General features: G+C 42.1%; 1 protein-coding gene across 1 annotated transcript; it reads right to left on the bottom strand.

Annotated features, from left to right (window-relative positions):
- Positions 1–12528: 12528 nt before the first annotated feature.
- Positions 12529–14022, bottom strand: LOC145396574 (A disintegrin and metalloproteinase with thrombospondin motifs like). Its single transcript, XM_080269949.1, has one exon. The coding sequence runs from the start codon at positions 14020–14022 to the stop codon at positions 12529–12531; it is 1494 nt and encodes a 497-aa protein (XP_080126075.1).
- Between the last annotated feature and the right edge of the window lie 3331 nt (positions 14023–17353).

Genomic DNA, 17353 nt, shown 5'->3' with positions numbered 1-17353 from the left:
ACACAAGTCAAGAGTGAGAGCAGTGGAAATCAGTTATTTGACAGGAGCCTGTGGAGTCACATGGAGAGACAGACTGACAAATGAGGATGTGAAGGAGCGTTGTGGTGTGGATGTGGATGTGATAGAAAGCGTTAGGAGAAACACACAGGTGGTTTGGCCATGTGGAGAGGATGGAGAGTGAGAGACTGACGAAGAGAGTGTATGTGAATAAGGTGGAGGGGGAGAGAGGGAGGGGGAGGCCAAGGATGAGATGGAGGGATGAAGTGGAGAGGCTTGTGAGAGAGGAGGGTGCGAGCTGGAAGCAGGGCAGTGAATTGGCGGGGGACAGGGCGACGTGGAAGCGATTTGTTTTTGGCCACCCCGTATGGGATTAAGGCGTCTGGCAATAGATAGATAGATAGACATTTCCGATGTTTTTTTTCGGATGCTGTTGAGCGTCTGCGTTCTGTAACCTACCTCGAATATTTCTGAATCATTTCTAGTTCTTTTTCGGACTTCAGAACTGTGCCGTCTCTCTGTTCTTCATTTTCCAAGAAAGTTAAATAAAATGAAGCTATTTGTGATATTTTGTTAAGGTCTGTGACGTCACTTGAATTTTTCTTATATATATATATATATATATATATATATATATATATATATATATATATATATATATATATATATATATCATCAACTTAGATACATCACATTTCTTTCTATAGTCCTGTGACAGCCTGTTGCTAAGAAATTTCTTAAGAATACAGTCAAATAATTCTTGCTTATAGTTGTTACTTACAAAATAGCTTCTCAATTTACATATTTCCAGTATTTGAATAGTAGGCATAAAAACATAAGGTTTACGTGTGAAAAGGAAAATAATGGTTCACTGTCATTTTTGGACATTCTTATTACAAAGTCTGGTAGTGGGTTAGTTACTGGGGTCTATAGAAAACCTACATACACAGGTCTTGGATTAAGTTGGTTTAGTTTTTGCCCTCGGATCTATAAGATTAATTCAGTCAAAACCTTGCTAAATAGGGCCTATGATATCTGCTCCAGCTATATGACTTTTCATGAGGAAATATGTAAATTGAGAAGCTATTTTGTAAGTAACAACTATAAGCAAGAATTGTTTGACTGTATTCTTAAGAAATTTCTTAGCAACAGGCTGTCACAGGACTATAGAAAGAAATGTGATGTACCTAAGTTGATGAAATATGTTAAGATGCCATTTTATGGTAAAATTAGTTATATATATATATATATATATATATATATATATATATATATATATATATATATATATATATATATATATATATATATATATACACACACACTACTGGAAAGACAGACAATAAAAAGTGCCATATGCAGTCCTCTGTGTGAGAAAGCCTTTAAACAACAAATGACACGGATGTTATAAATTATTTCACAAAAACTATAATATTGTGGCCTTGGCGGCCTACCTTCAGCTGGGCAAATGGAAGGTAAATAGTTCTATTCAGTGCTCTTGAAAAATCTGAAATTAGTAACAGGAAAAAGCTTTTCACTCGTCCAAACATTTTATTGCGGCGTTTGAATACTGCTGTGAAAGAACATTCGTCGCATATTTACCACTGCTGAATGCTTTCCTTTTTGGCTTTGGGCGTTCAGGTGTACATAAGAGATGACCAGCATATATCCAATTAACCATGGCTGGCGTGAGGTGTGGAACAAATGTGTGACTCATGTGTGCTGGGCGGCCGGTCTCAGCCACGCCCACATCACGCTTGAGAGTTCCCCAGCCAGTGTGCGCCTGGCCGCCCCTCGCTCCCCTCACCACCCTCTCCACCTTCAAGTGGACGCCTTCAACCAGCAACACAACTCACCCTCAAGCCGGCTCCTTCACCCTTTGCTGCCAGCTTCAAGCTACAGACGACCACCAAAGACCACCAGGGTGGTCTGCTGCTGCAGGAGGTGAAGGTTGCTGACAACGACCTCTCCGCCAATTCTATCACGACCCAGACACAGGTGCTGTCGTCAGTGTGGACGGCAGTAGCGTCGAGGGACTGCTCACACCCACGCTGTCCATCAAGCCATCTGCTGACGGACACCAGGCCATCCGCCACCAACCAGTCGATCCGGCCAACTACATTAATGATTATGTCGAGCTGCCAAAGCAGCTACGTAATAATCATTAATTTCTTTTACTCAATGTAAACAACCTCTATGCGAATGAGTACTTATATGATTTATAAGCATACAGTGGAGATGTAATTCAGCATGTTTTGTTTGGTTCTTTAGTTTACTGATTACTTAAAGACTGATGATAACTATAATTTAGCAGCAGTATATTGCAAGTGAATGAAAACATAAATGATTTTTGGCTGCCATTTCTGAGAGCTGTAACTTTTTTAAGGAAGGATCTTCATGAAAAATTAAAATGCGTTAGTTTTTATTGGTCCATTTATATGTTGGTTTCATGGTTAAGAAGACAAAGAAGAAGTATTATTATTATTATTATTATTATTATTATTAGTAGTAGTAGTAGTAGTAGTAGTAGTAGTAGTAGCAGTAGTAGCAGTAGTAGTAGTAGTAGTAGAGTAACCCCGGTCCGTCTCGTCGAGCAGACCCATCAACGGCAGGCCAGAAATCGCCCGTGCAGGGGCATCCCATGCAGTGAACCAGTGTTCCCTTGAGATGGACAGCGTCTCACCATATCGAGGCGCGGGGAAGTGGAGATTTGGTTCCCGGAAGGACACCGCATTTGTATCTCTCCAACCAGTTAACAGGGGCGTCATAGTAGTCTTCACATCACCCCGATATTTGGTTAAACGGTTACCATCCAGTGTGGCAAATGGTGTGCTGGGCTACAGGAAAACGATTAAGATTTTGATTTAGTTTAGAGTCACCTAAAGAGGAAGTGGGCAGCACTACATTAAGTGAGTGGATAATGGTGGCCACCACCTATCATTGTACTCTCTGACAAGGAGAATGTGTTTTCATCTCTGTTCGTTTGTTAGTCTGTTAGTTAGTTTGTCTGGTACCATGAGTACTCAAAAACTAAACGAGAGATTTGGATAAAATTTGGTGGGTAGATAGCCCATGCCTGAGGTAGGTGGGGACGCTCACCATCCACTCACTCAATGTAGTGCTGCTGTCGGGTGTCTGCCCTTTCCTCTCCTCCATCCTTCTTTCCTTCCATCCTCTTCTGTCTTTCTTTCCTTCATTCTTTCCTTGTCCTTCTGCCAATGGGTGACTTTACACTCCCTCTTCTGTCTTTCTTTCCCTCATTCTTTCCTCTTCCTTCTGTCTGTGGGTGACTACAGTGAATGACAAGCCAAATGGTTTCCTGTACACCAGGAAACCATTTACTACGCTGGGTGGTAACCATATAACCAAATTTTGGCGCCTGGTGGTTTAGTGGGTACGAATTGAGCCGGTGAAGGTTTATATCCAAGGGATGGTTGGGGATGATTGCTCATGTAATGCCACTCAAGGATGAGTGAGGCTGGTCACTCTCGTCTTAAATGTCGGGACCAACTGCCTTGCCCTGGGCTCCTACGCTTCTCATGGGGCAATGTAGGATTGGATGATGGATGGATGGATGGATGGATAGATGGCCCATGTCCCAGGGAACAGTCGAATAACTTTGGGGATCGATCCGGAGCGAATTACAGATTCTGAATCCTGAAAACATAGCGAAACCCTAAAGAATAATAAGAAAACCTAACCCATTATGAAAAGTGGTTTGGAAATTACGCTGCCCTTGTAGGAGAGATGCGCTCCAATGAATGCCCCTCAAGTAATGGTAAAGTAAAAGACAAGTGTTTACAACCTAACGACACAAAGTAATTACAGTAGACTCTGCATACTGTAAGAAATAAGAACATTCAGTTCAACATACATCAGGATGGATGGATGGTAAATAAATAAAAATAAATAACTAAAAACAAATAAAATATAAACAAAGAAGTAAATAAGTAACAAATAAATAACGAATAAATTATCTATCTCTTCACGCACACACACACACACACACACACACACACACACACACACACACACACACACACACACACACACACACACAATGTTTGCTGTTACATGAAAAACCTCACTCACTACCTTTGTTCTCGCACCTGCCACGCCGCACGTCATGGTCTACACGAAACAGCTTTAAGACCTTCACGAACAGGTCTTACTGATTTCCGGTTTACCCCAGTCGCCCCATATTCCACTGGGTTTGCGTCCAGATGAACCACCACCAAGAACAAGAACAAGAGAAATAATGGAATGACGAGCTACAGACATAAAAATCTGAGAATAGTGAATGAAAAAAATTGAGATTAAGCAAAAAATCGAAAGAGAGAGAGAGAGAGAGAGAGAGAGAGAGAGAGAGAGAGAGAGAGAGAGAGAGAGAGAGAGAGAGAGAGAAAGCGCTGGTAGACGACTGCTGCATGTCCGCCATAAAAGGATGCGCTTGGAGGCCTAAGTCAGGTTCAGTAGGAAAGTTTATGTCGATACTTCAGAGATAAAAAGTTTGGAAGAGACCTTTATATTGCAGTGTGTCGGCATGAGCTGATGATGATGATGATGATGAAGATGACAGTGATGATGATGATGACGATGATGATGATGAAGATGATGATTCCTAATATTGTCCACACACACACACACACACACACACACACACACACACACACACACACACACACACACACACAGATTATGACGACTACACCTATCACTGTCCTGACTTACACTGACACACACACACACACACACACACACACACACACACACAGAGGAAACAATAGTATTAGTAAGCAGTAGTAGTAGTAGTAGTTCTTGTAGTGGAGTAGTAGGGCGTGGTAGTATGGTATTTGTATTTGTTGTATCATTATTAGCAGTAACAGTAGTAGCCCCAAGTTCATAAGAAACATGAACCCAGTGAACTGCATCCCACCTGTATCCCACCATCCTTCACTCGGGGGATAGGGAAGGATGCTTGTATAACCTGGCACTAGAGCTGCGCAGTTATATCGGTGCCACCACATGAAGGCGTCCCTCTCAGCGCCTCTCACTGGAGTAATATAATGTATCATAAGCCTGAATTTTTGGCAACGCTATTATCAAACATCGAAACAGTTGTGAAAAAAAATGAAAGAAAATGGTCGGGTTTGGTTTATAGATCTCATCAGTGTGGATATTTGGCTGGTTTTACAGAAGACCAAAGTTATAAGACACAAGGAGTTACAAGGAAAGGCAGTATCTCGAAAGGTATTAAGACCCATGCTGAAGAGGTACCGTGAATGAACTTGATAGGTACACGTTCCTGTTCTGATAGTGAAAAAAAAATATATAAGGTAAAGATGAAGGCTCTCCCCACTCGGCAATCCCACCCCCAGCAAGGGTGCGAAAAAGTGTCACTGGCTAATTATTAACTTCTTTCGTACCTGGCACCTGGATTGCTGCTCAGTGTGACCCGTGATAAATACACCACATATATAACTATCTATATATCTGTCACTCTAATAATTTATACAGCAATTTAATCAACTGGAATTGAAAAGTGATTAAATCAAATGAGGGTCATCACTGGAGCCGACCCCTCGTTTTCTTTGCGTTCACTCTCTTTCTTGGGGTTACATAAGTAAACTCAGACACTTGCTGTTTCTATCCAGTTTCGCTACACAACTACTCTGCCTTCTGTCTGTCTGTCTGTCTGTCTGTCTCTCTCTCTCTCTCTGTCTGTCTCTCTCTCTGACGATTTGTTCAGAAGCAGGTCGTCCGGAGTTTTTTTTATTTTTATTTTTTTGCTGTTATTGAAATATTTTAGTTTTTACTCTTTTCTCTTTAAGCTGGCCCATATTTTCGTCCTTTGGTAGTTTATTCCACGGAGCTCAATGGCAGAATACAACAACATTAAGGCACTGCATCCATCCCATAGCACTTCTTCGAGACTAGCATCATATTCTGGTGGAGGGATGGCAATTTTAAGTTCTGTTAGGGTGAAAGGAGTATAATAGATTTCAAAGTGGGTTAGTTTGTGTTTATGTATTGTCATTATTTGCTCTACTTGTGTTGATAAGTTTGATATTTCCTTTTGTTAAATAAGTTTGTTTTTGCTCTAACGTGGCCTAAAATTGACATCTCTCTATCCTGAATGCCGAGTTGTAACACTAGATTAACACTAGAACAGGAACCTACACTCCTTTTACTCTAACTTGGCCCAGATTTTCGTCCTTTCACGTAGCTCAGTGGCAGAATGAGAATATTATGACTCTACAACCCCTCCACACCATATATTCGTGTCTGGCGTCATTTTCAAGTGCTAATACATTCCCACAACACAATATTCATGAAGGATAGATGGCAATGTTAGGCCAAGTTAGTGCCAAAATGGGTATAGTGGCAAAGGAGTGACATGAAAAGGAGGTAAAGCCGCAGCACTGTCTTTTTCTGCAAATGAAATGCGTGAAATAAGCAGGAAATAGACGAAAAGGGTATATTTATTTTTAGCACATTAACCGTTTGCCCTCACGTGACTAAAATTATGTAGTGATATGAATGCTATGAAGACATCTCATTAATGAAGGGGTTTATGAAGATTATTTTAACTGTACTTTTTAATTTATATCTTTGTTAGAAGAATGGATGTCAACTGGAAAATCTCAGAGGGAACAAAAATCCCTCTCATTCTATGTTATCGCCTATTCCCACTTTCTACACACACACACACACACACACACACACACACAAAACTGAAATGTATCAATGTAAGAATCAGGTTAAGGAAATCAACGCTACCTTATGAGTATCTAATATTGCCTATAATAAATCCTTCGAAGCGAGTAACAGAGAGAACAGCGGCTATCTGATACGTTTGTTTTCATCTGACTTAACTGGACCACTTTTATAGCTCGAATACAAGGTTATGGATGCATGGGCTTCGATGAGTCCAAGTTACAAGGTAGGAATGAATCTCCTTGGTTGCTAGACAAATCAACCCTTCATTCTGACAACACCTGGTCATCGCCTGGGCTGACAGGGGGTTAGGGAGTTTGCCAGGTTAGAGTAAACGTCGTATGGCCTAAGTAACCTCTTTATAAAAAAAAAAATATTTCTTCATTACATCTTTAGTTATGAAGGAAGAGTTTGGTATCACCACCACCACAACCACTACCACCACCACCACTACCATCATCACTACCACCACCACCACCACCACCACCACTACCACCACCACTACCACCACCACCACCACCACTACCACTACCACCACCACCACCACCACCACCACCACCACTACCACTACCACCACTACCACTACCACTACCACTACCACTACCACTACCACCACCACCACCACCACCACCACCACCACTACCACCACTACCATCACCACTACCACCATCACCACCACCACCACTACCACTACCACCACCACCACCACCACCACTACCACCATCACCACCACCACCACCACCACCACTACCACTACCACCACCACCACCACCACTACCACCATCACCACCACTACCACTACCACCACCACCACCACCACCACCATCACCACCACTACCACTACCACCACCACCACCACCACCACCATCACCACCACTACCACTACCACCATCACCACTACCACCATCACCACCACTACCACCATCACCACCACCACCATCACCACTACCACCACCACTACCACTACCACCATCACCACCACCCGGGCCTTCATGAGGAGCAGAATTTTTTATTATTTTTATTGTTCCACAGAGCTGCCCGTAAATAGCGTCCCCCTCACTTGATGGTATCTCATGTGTCGTGGGGACGGCTCAGTCTGCTGGTGTGGGCGTGGGTGTGGGAGTGACAGTAGAAAATGAATGACTAATGCAAGACAGACACAGATAACCTCACAACACACCAGAAATCGTCCGGGAGAGTGGAAGAGGAGCGTGATAGATGGCCCACCTTGTCTACTAGCATATCACTTGTGGCCACATTGTTGTCTGTTCTTTTTTTTCAATAAAGATCACACACACACACACACACACACACACACACACACACACACACACACACACACACACACACACAAACTCTGAAGGACGAAGTAAAAGTGCAAATGGATTAAAGTCACCAACATTCTAACGCTGTTGAATGCCCCTAAATTATTCACCGTAAGTATGCACAGAACTTACACATCCAACACCACACTGAAATGGATATAAGACTCTGGATTCACTGCTGCTGAAGGGATGAAGGTCAGATGAACTCCTGAAGGCCTCTCTCTGATTTTTTTCTTTATGCGAGGAATAAGGAACCAAAGGCCAGGAGCTCGCAAACCGTTCCTGCCAAGAAAACAAAAACAATACAAAAGAGAGCCAAATTCAAGATCCGTTCATTTCTAGATGCCTGGACACACTGCGTTTGAAAGACTGGAGATCATGAAAAGCAGGAAATGCAGACAAAGGGAGACAGTTCCAGAGCTGATCTGTTGCATAAATGAAGGACTGGGAGTAACGGTTAACCCTTGCATTAGAGAGTTAGACAGAAAAGGGATGAGAGTTTGTTGCTAGACGGGTGCTACGCGCCCATCGTAGAGGTGGAAGGCTACAAGCAGACGGTTCAGACAAGCAGTGACCATTGAAGTAACGATAGAAACGAGATAATGATGCAACATTGCGGCGAAAAGAAAGAGGTTGAAGGAAGACAGTAAAAGGAGGAGCGTTAAAGAGACGAGAAGCCTTTGACTCCACCCTATTGAGAAGAGCTGCATGTGGGGAGCCTCCCCACACATGAGAGTTGTACTCTACACAGAGGCTAATATAACCCGTGTATAAGGTCAACAACTGTGCAGGGGTAAAGAAGGAACGGAGTCGGCTTAGCACACACAACCTCTTGGAAGCAGATTTTACAAAAGATGTAATATGATCTTTCCAAGAAAAATCCCGAGTGAATGAAACCCCAAGCATGTTCAAGGATGATGCAGGATTGAACTGGATATTATCAAATATTAGTGGGTACTCCTGTGGAAGATTTTGTCGGGTTGATAAGTATAACAACTGAGTTTTTGACGCATTAAAAACAACTAAATTATTTTTGCCCCAGTCAGAGATACGAGCCAAGTCAGACATTAGATGTGCCTTGGTCTCATCCCTTGTTTGTTGAAGTAATTGCTGAGATGGGCGTAGCGGGAACCGAATGGAAAGGTGAAGGGTGGAATCATCAGAGTATGAGTGGATAGGGTTAGATGTACAGCTTAGAAGGTCATTGATGGATAAAAGGAAGAGAGTTGGTGATAGGACAGAGCCCTGAGGAACACCACTGTTGATAGATCTAGGAGAAGAACGGTGGCCGTCTACAACAGCGGCTATAGAACGACCAGAAAGGAAGCTAGAGATGAAGGCACAGATAGAAGGATAGAGAACGTAAGAGGGCAGTTTGGAAATTAAAGATTTATGCCAGACTCGATCAAAAGCCTTTGAGATGTCAAGTGCAATGGCAAAGCTTTCGCCAAAGTCCCGAAAGGAGGATGACCTGGAGTATGAAAGGTAGGTGAGAAGATCGCCAGTGGAGCGTCCCTGACGGAACCCATACTGACGATCAGAGAGAAGGTTGAGAAAGGAAAGATGCCTTAAAGTTTTTCTGTTAAGAATGGGCTCGAAAACTTTTGAGACACACGATGTTAAAGCAATCGGGCGGTAGTTAGAGGGTTCGGAATGGTCACCCTTCTTTGGGACTGGCTGAATGAGAGCAAAATATCAGCAAGAAGGAAAGGTACAAGTTGACAGACAAAGGCGAAAGAGTTTACCTAGGCAGGGTTTAAGCACAGAAGCACAGTTCTTGAGGACAACAGAAGGGACTCCATCAGGCCCATATGCCTTGTTAGTACTGAGGCCAGTGATGGCAGAAAATACATCAGCTGAGGAAATTTTAATGTCAGCCATGAGGAAGTCAGAGGGGGGAAATGATGGAGGAACAGCTCCGGAATCGTCTAAGGTGGAATTGGAGGAGAAAGTCTGAGTGAAGAGATCTGCTTTATCAGTAGAAGAAATAGCTACAGAACCATCAGAGTGGAAAAGAGGAGGGAAGAATGATGAGGTAAAGTTGTTAGAAAGGTTTTTTGCAAGGTGCCAGAAGGAGCGGGAAGAATTCGAGTTGGAGAGTTGAGAGCATTTAGTAAGGATGAAATTATTTTTAGCAGAGCCAAGAACAGACTTAGCACAATTCTGGGCAGAAACATAAGAAAGATGTGATTCAGGGGTGAGTTGGCTCCGGTACCTTTTATAGGCCCTCTCCTTGTTGTGGACAGCATTAGAACAAGCGAGGTTAAACCAAGGCTTTCTTGCATTAGTCAAAGGATATGAGAAAGGAATTGCCTTCAGTTCGAAATATCTCTCTGAAGATGAAAAATCGTATGTACAGTAAGTGGCGATAATTAAGTAGAAGAAATTGCGTTCACAAGTTGTTATACTCTGTTCACCTTAACTGGGCGTAAAATCACCCTCTCTCCATCTTGAACGCTGGCCTATACCAAGAGATTTAACGGTGGATAACGATGCCAGTCACGAAGAAGTGCCATGAAAAGGATATAGCACTAAAGTATTGTCTACTCTTAGTGTTTGAGCCACAAAAAAAAAAAGAAAGAAAGAAAGGAAGAAAAACCCATCTAGTTCAAATGAATGTAGGCTACAGTGGGCAAAAAAAAGTTCCTGTCTTTTCTCCCACTTCTCTCTCCATGGACTGTGTAAGTGAGTGTGGTGAATTCGAAACAAATGGCACTGATGGCACTGTTGGCACTGTTACGTGGCCAAATAAAGTCACTAGTGCCAATTGCTGCAGATTTATGAGGTTAATTTTACCCATGGAGAGAAAGCAGCACGGGAAACGACAGTACTTTTGCATCCGACTGTACGATAGTTGCGGCACAGTGATGGCGGTGACCTATGACTACACTAATGACCTGCTAGATAGATAGATTGATTGATTGAGAGAGAGAGAGAGAGAGAGAGAGAGAGAGAGAGAGAGAGAGAGAGAGAGAGAGAGAGAGAGAGAGAGAGAGAGAGAGAGAGAGAGAGAGAGAGAGAGAGAGAGAGAGAGAGAGAGAGTTTATTCTTGCTAACACCAGACCACCTTCTCAATTTTAGGAATTCCCTTTTGCGGTCACAGGTTCAGAAACAACTGTCATTGCCTCCTGTAGTGAAACTATACCTCTAATGTTTTATCTCTTTGGTAGGAGGGGACCGTCCGCCATCCATTCACTCGATGTAGTGTTACCTTAAGCAACTCTGAGTGAAAGCATAATAATTTACTATAACCAAGATGCAATTTACAACGCTGGGTGGTAACCATACAGCAAGCACTTGGACACCAGTGGGTCTCGGCACACTAACCATTTGTGGACCATGAGGGTTTATACCAAAGGGAAGGTTGGGGATTCTAGGTCACATGCCAGTCAAGGGCGAGCGACTGTTCACCCTCACTCTAACTATTTGGGTTGAACAGCCTAGCCCCAGGTTCCTACGCTCCTGGTGGTGTGGCAATAAAGGCTGTCGTGGAATACTTAATCAGTGCTGCCAACAGACGAACTGATTCCCTTAGTCAGCATTTTAGTGAAGGGTTTAAAGGATAGTCGAAGGAGATGCATAATTAGTCTTTATTTTGTTTTTTACCCAGCATTTTCTTATACATATCAGAAAACCAAAACAAAATTATAAATACTTTGATCTTTAAGCTGTATGAGTACGGGTATACAATGCACATCAGGAGTGGAAAAAAATACAATAAACACAACAGCAAAACTCAAAAAATAATCCTGACTACTAGCAAAGTATTTTCGTTGTCAGTGTGTTGTTATGAAGTGGAAAGGTTGTCACGAAGCGGGATGAAGTGTGCCTTCGGGATGATGACGTAACCAAACAACCAATCTGATATTTTGCTCTGATCATGTTCTGGATGTTAGCCAAAAAAAATAAATAAATAAATAAATAAACAAAGATAAAAATAAAATTAAAGGTGTTATATTTTTCAGTGTTTATGATCAGATGTTTTTTATTTTGTATACATATTAAGCTAAAGATAGTTTTTGAAGGCTAAATAATAAGGCTGCATTCTAATAGTTTCCAGTCGTTGTCATTTTCTATAAGCTTTAAACAAACTATTAATTTTACTTGCGTTAAATTTATGGTGGCGAAACAAATTATCTGCATTTCACATCAGGAGGTCATTAGAAAAAAAAAATCACAGTAGTAAAGAAATTCAGGAGGATTATATCAATGCTTATTCTTGAGTCAGATCCAGGGTCCATTAAACAGGGTGGCCCATATTCATGTAACGCTACACTTCTACTCTGCTGGATGATTTCTTACGTGCTCTGGAGACGGCTCAGTCAGTGTTTCACCCACTACTCTGCGACATTTATATATTTCCTACTCCAAATTCCATACCCACGCCAGCATTAACCGACTGAGCCGTCCCCGCAACACACAGGATAGTCACGTGAGTTTCTAGGGAAGCGTTGTTCACGGGCCACCCTGTATGACATTGCAAACTGCTTCATTTACAAGTGCCATCCGTGCAAACGCCACCATGTCTGCAAGGAGTACCCTCACCAGCGGGTTCAGAAAATGCAATGCCGAAGACAAAAGTTCCTTTCTTATTAGTCGCGATCCAGTGGCAATCCAGCTGCCTGCACAACTGATTATCACTTTTACTCGAGGCGGCATAGGCATTTTTCCGGCCTGTGGCTTTCTGGCATTGCTCATCCATGGACAGAATATCGCCGGGCAGCTTCGATGATATAGGTATTTTCTCGCCGACAGCAATGCTCTGCAAGCAAGCACCCCGACTGGAAGAAGCGTATGCTTTCATTTTCTCTTCTGAGCATTTTGAGAAGAAGAGATTGTTGACATTCCCACTTACATAACTCATGATGTAGCCATCATCCCATGGGCAAGCCTCGGTGGATTTCTCGCCATCATGGGGTGCGCCTAAATTATGAGCCAGTTCATGGGCTGCAGTATGGAATCCATAAAAAAAGGCACCTCTGTCTTCACCCATGGCAGTTTTGACGGAAATGTTCTTTTGTGTATCTTCAACACAAGCAGCTCCCAGCCAAGAAAGACCAACAATGCCTCCGCTGACAGTATCGCCTGATTTACTAGCCATGTTCATTCCGGTCATCAGGTAAGCTAAGTCATAAGCTGGAAGCTCGTCCTTCTTGCTGTAAAGCCAGATGGCGACATCATCGAGAGTTTTATATGAATTGATGTAATCATCAAGGTAAACATTTTTGGTGATAAAGGGTTCATCATCTTTGTTACGGATAATGACAGCACCAGCGAGAATCATCTGAATTTTAGGGTCTTTTATACTAGCATATCTGCGGTTGACAGCGTTAAAGAAGACACCGAGATATTCCTTGACTTTAGCATCCGAGCCAATGGCAGAGGCCATGGCGCTGTCAACAACGATGAAAAGTTCTGGTGTGATGCTCACCTCATCTCGAGGAACAACGAGGTTCTCTTGGTTGAATCGGAGGTGGTGAGGCAGTTCAACGTAATCATAAATGTCGCTAGTTGAATCGACTGGTTGGTGGCGGATGGCCTGGTGTCCTCCGTCAGCAGATGGCTTGATGGACAGCGTGGGTGTCAGCAGTCCCTCGACGCTACTGCCGTCCACACTGACGACAGCACCTGTGTCTGGGTCGTGATAGATGGTGGAGAGGTCATTGTCGGTGTCCTCCACCTCCTGCAGCAGCAGACGACCCTGGTGGTCCCTGGTGGTCGTCTGTAGCTTGAAGTTGGCAGAGAAGGGTGAAGGAGCCGGCTTGAGGGTGAGTTTGTGTTGCTGGTTGAAGGCGTCCACTTGAAGGTGGAGAGGGTGGTGAGGGTAGCGAGGGGCGGCCAGGCGCACACTGGCTGGGGAACTCTCAAGTGTGATGTGGGCGTGGCTGAGACTGGCCACCCAGCACACCAGGAGCCACACCCGTGTTCCACACCTCAGGCTAGCCATGGTGGAGTCAGTGGATGACTGGTAGATGCTGACCATCTCTTATATACACACCCAACACAGTCACCACACACACACACACACACACACACACACACACTTATATAAATCTACAATATAATTAGAAAAAAAAAAAGAAATGTTTCCTTAAATACATTCTGCATTTCAGTCCTGACTTTTTAATTTTTTTTTATCACTCTCAGGCATTCGCTGAAACCGTTTTGTGCTATAAATAATTATCACTTTTGATTTTTCCCCTTTGAACCGTCAAATATTTTTATAGCATTTATCATGTGCAATGGTCCACGTGAAATGTGTACTGTGCACCATAAATAAAATTTGTGCTTAATTTACTATACAAACTTGAAAAAGTGTACTAACCTGTACGATGAATTATTAGCACATGATTATAGTGAACTCATGAAGGCAGTGTTTAATAAGGCCATGAAAACTACAGAAAGTAATTACATCTGGTTTTATTCCTCACTTGGTGAAAGGTTACTGAAAGCTGAACAAAATAGAGATGGGTTCAGATGAAATGGGGGCAGAAGTTAGCAAAGAGAAAGAGAAGATATAGGGTTAATTTGGAAGGAAAACGAATGTATTTTTTTAACTAGTAACCTTTTTATTGTAAATAAGTTAGATAATGTAAGAATGAGTGTAATAATGTGGATAATGTACGAGATGAAAAGGACTGGATGGTGAGCATTGGAGGAGAATTAAGGGACAGGAGAAAAGACTTCTTGCAAAAACTGTTGAATAAAATGACGCGAGGAAGGTATTGGCTAACATGATCAAGTGGTGCATAAAGGTCGTGGTGTCTGAGAATGTGACAATGGTAGAACTGAATCCGTTCGTGAAGAGAGCAGCAGACGTTGAAAAAGAGTATCAAGAATTATTAATGATACTCAGTGAACCCGCTCACTTAAATGGTTATGTAAAGTATTACAGAAGTCATGAATGAGTAGAGGTGTACCAGCACATTAGAAAAAAAAAAAAGGCTAACGTTTGCAGTTACTTGTACCTTGGTACAAGGCACAGGTGATCGAAGTAGGAGGAAATATTTTGCAATATGTCAGTTGAATATTTTAAGAAATTATTTCCTGAGAACAGTTGCAGAGGAGTTTCCTAAGTATGGTATTCATGGAAAGCAACGAAATGCAATAAAGAATTTTTGTTTTCAATTTTTGTTTTCTTAGTGAGGCATGTCTCAGGGACGATGAATTTTTGAGGTAATGGTTCAGTGGCAATTTTAGAATGAGGCAAGGGTGTGTGCTATGTAATGATTATTCACCAACAATGTCTATGTGTTCATCTATCAGTCTATTTACTTATCCATGCAGCTAGGATCTGAAAGGAAACATAATTTTCGAGTCAAACAGTTTGGGAAGAAAAATGGGTAGGGTAGTAATTTACTTGAAGAAAATCATTAAGCTGTTATAATAAAGCAGACATAAAAGAAAACAGGAATACGGAAGGAGTATGAGAAGAGAAAGTAATAAAAGAGAGAAAAAAAAACAAAAGCAATTTTCAAACCTCTAAAATTAAGAAGCGCAGACAATAAATATTTTTGGGAAGAAAATAAGAAAGTTAAACAGTCAACACAGTTTTTATCATCGGTTATTATTTTTTTTTTTAACATCGCGAGGGTAGATTGAGAAAACCAAACAGAAGCCGAGTCAAAGGAATATATAGAAATTGTCCAGGATAGCTTTCTCGGTACACCAAAGAGCAGACAAGGGATAGGAATACACTCAATTTTATTTTATCGAATGGGTATAATATATAAAATGTGGCAGGTAACTTGGCCATTGCGATTATAAATTTAGCTTTGATTTTTGGTGGAAAGACACTTCAAGGAAAAATAGGACGACTGTGATCTATTTTTGACTAGGTGATTTTCAGGGATTAGGAGCCTATTTCAGAAAAAGTCCATCCAGAAGACGGAAACTCTTGGGAGAATGAGGTCATAGGTCAAGGGCAGGAAATGGACAGGATTAGTGGTCAGGTCAATTGTCCAGGATAGTTTTCTCAGTACACCAAGAAGCCGAGAAGGCGTAAGAATACACTCAGTTTTATTTTATCTGATGGGATAGGTACTCTTGAGTCGCCGAGCGAAGTTCTGACGGCGCAAAGAAAATGAACGATGGCGACGCCAGCGCTATAATAGTAATTAGATACTACCCTTCATACAAGGCAGGAGCTGCACAAGTGTCTAGTTTGGTTAAGTAATCCCTGAAAGTGAGGTAGAGAGACCGGCACACAGACAGACGGAGACAGATGGATGACACAGATACATAACTATAGACAGATGGATGAAAGATAAACAGATAAACAAATGGATAGATAGAGATTGGCAGATATATACACAGAAACTCTGAGATAGGTGCATAGACAAACAGATCCAGATAGACAGATATTACAAACAATATATCATATTATATATATATATTTATATATATATATATATATATATATATATAGATAGAGAGAGAGAGAGAGAGAGAGAGAGAGAGAGAGAGAAAGAGAGAGAGAACGAGGAATCAGTCCTTATGTGGCGACAGTTGATATCAATGATACATAATTACTTTCTGTGTACCGTATATTTTGTATGATTCACGAGATTCGTTAGGTAACTCCGCGCAAGAGAGAGGATGTATAGAAAATAGGGGTCATTGCTTTGATGATGACCCTCTTGCAATGTAATAACCACGTGTCTGCCCAGCGACCGTGGCGAGAGGGTATGTGTGAGCTATCTAATTACCTCACTGCATACCTATCTCCCTACTTCCGTCACTGGTTCACAGTATACCCAACGAACTCTTCGACTGCATAACCGGGTCCGTCTGTCTGTCACACACACACACACACACACACACACACACACACACACACACACACACACACACACGCTATAATCACCCCTTCTGCTGCTGGATGTCAGTGGTTGCTTATTATTTAGAGGGCTCTTTTTCCCCATCGGCTAAATTTGTGGTGTGGGTCTTCAGTCTCTCCTCTGACGCCGTGGTGATCGGTCAGTCAGTCCGTAGGGAAATGCTATAGTCCTTTCACCTGATCTTGGCCCAGAATTTAGTCTTTTCGCAGAGAAGGGAGACTAATTCAATGATACGTTATAGACCTTTCACCGTAACTTGGCCCAGTTTTTCGTTTCGTTTCGTTTCTCTCCCCCCCCCCCCGTTTTTTTTTTGGCGGAGGTAAGCTAGTTCATAAAATAATTGTCACCTTTCACCGTAACTTTTTTTTTTTTTTTTTTTTTTTTTTTTTTTGAGGTAGGTTTGTGAGGCATTTTCATTTTGCATTCACCTTAACCTGGCCCATATTTTCGTCCCATTGTAACTTGTTTCATGCA

Source organism: Coenobita brevimanus, chromosome 38, assembly GCF_032717465.1.
Source record: "Coenobita brevimanus isolate Jiangsu-jjx chromosome 38, ASM3271746v2, whole genome shotgun sequence".
Taxonomy (NCBI): domain Eukaryota; kingdom Metazoa; phylum Arthropoda; class Malacostraca; order Decapoda; family Coenobitidae; genus Coenobita; species Coenobita brevimanus.
The sequence above is the reverse complement of the archived record's forward strand: the minus strand, read 5'-3'. Positions and strand labels throughout refer to the sequence as shown.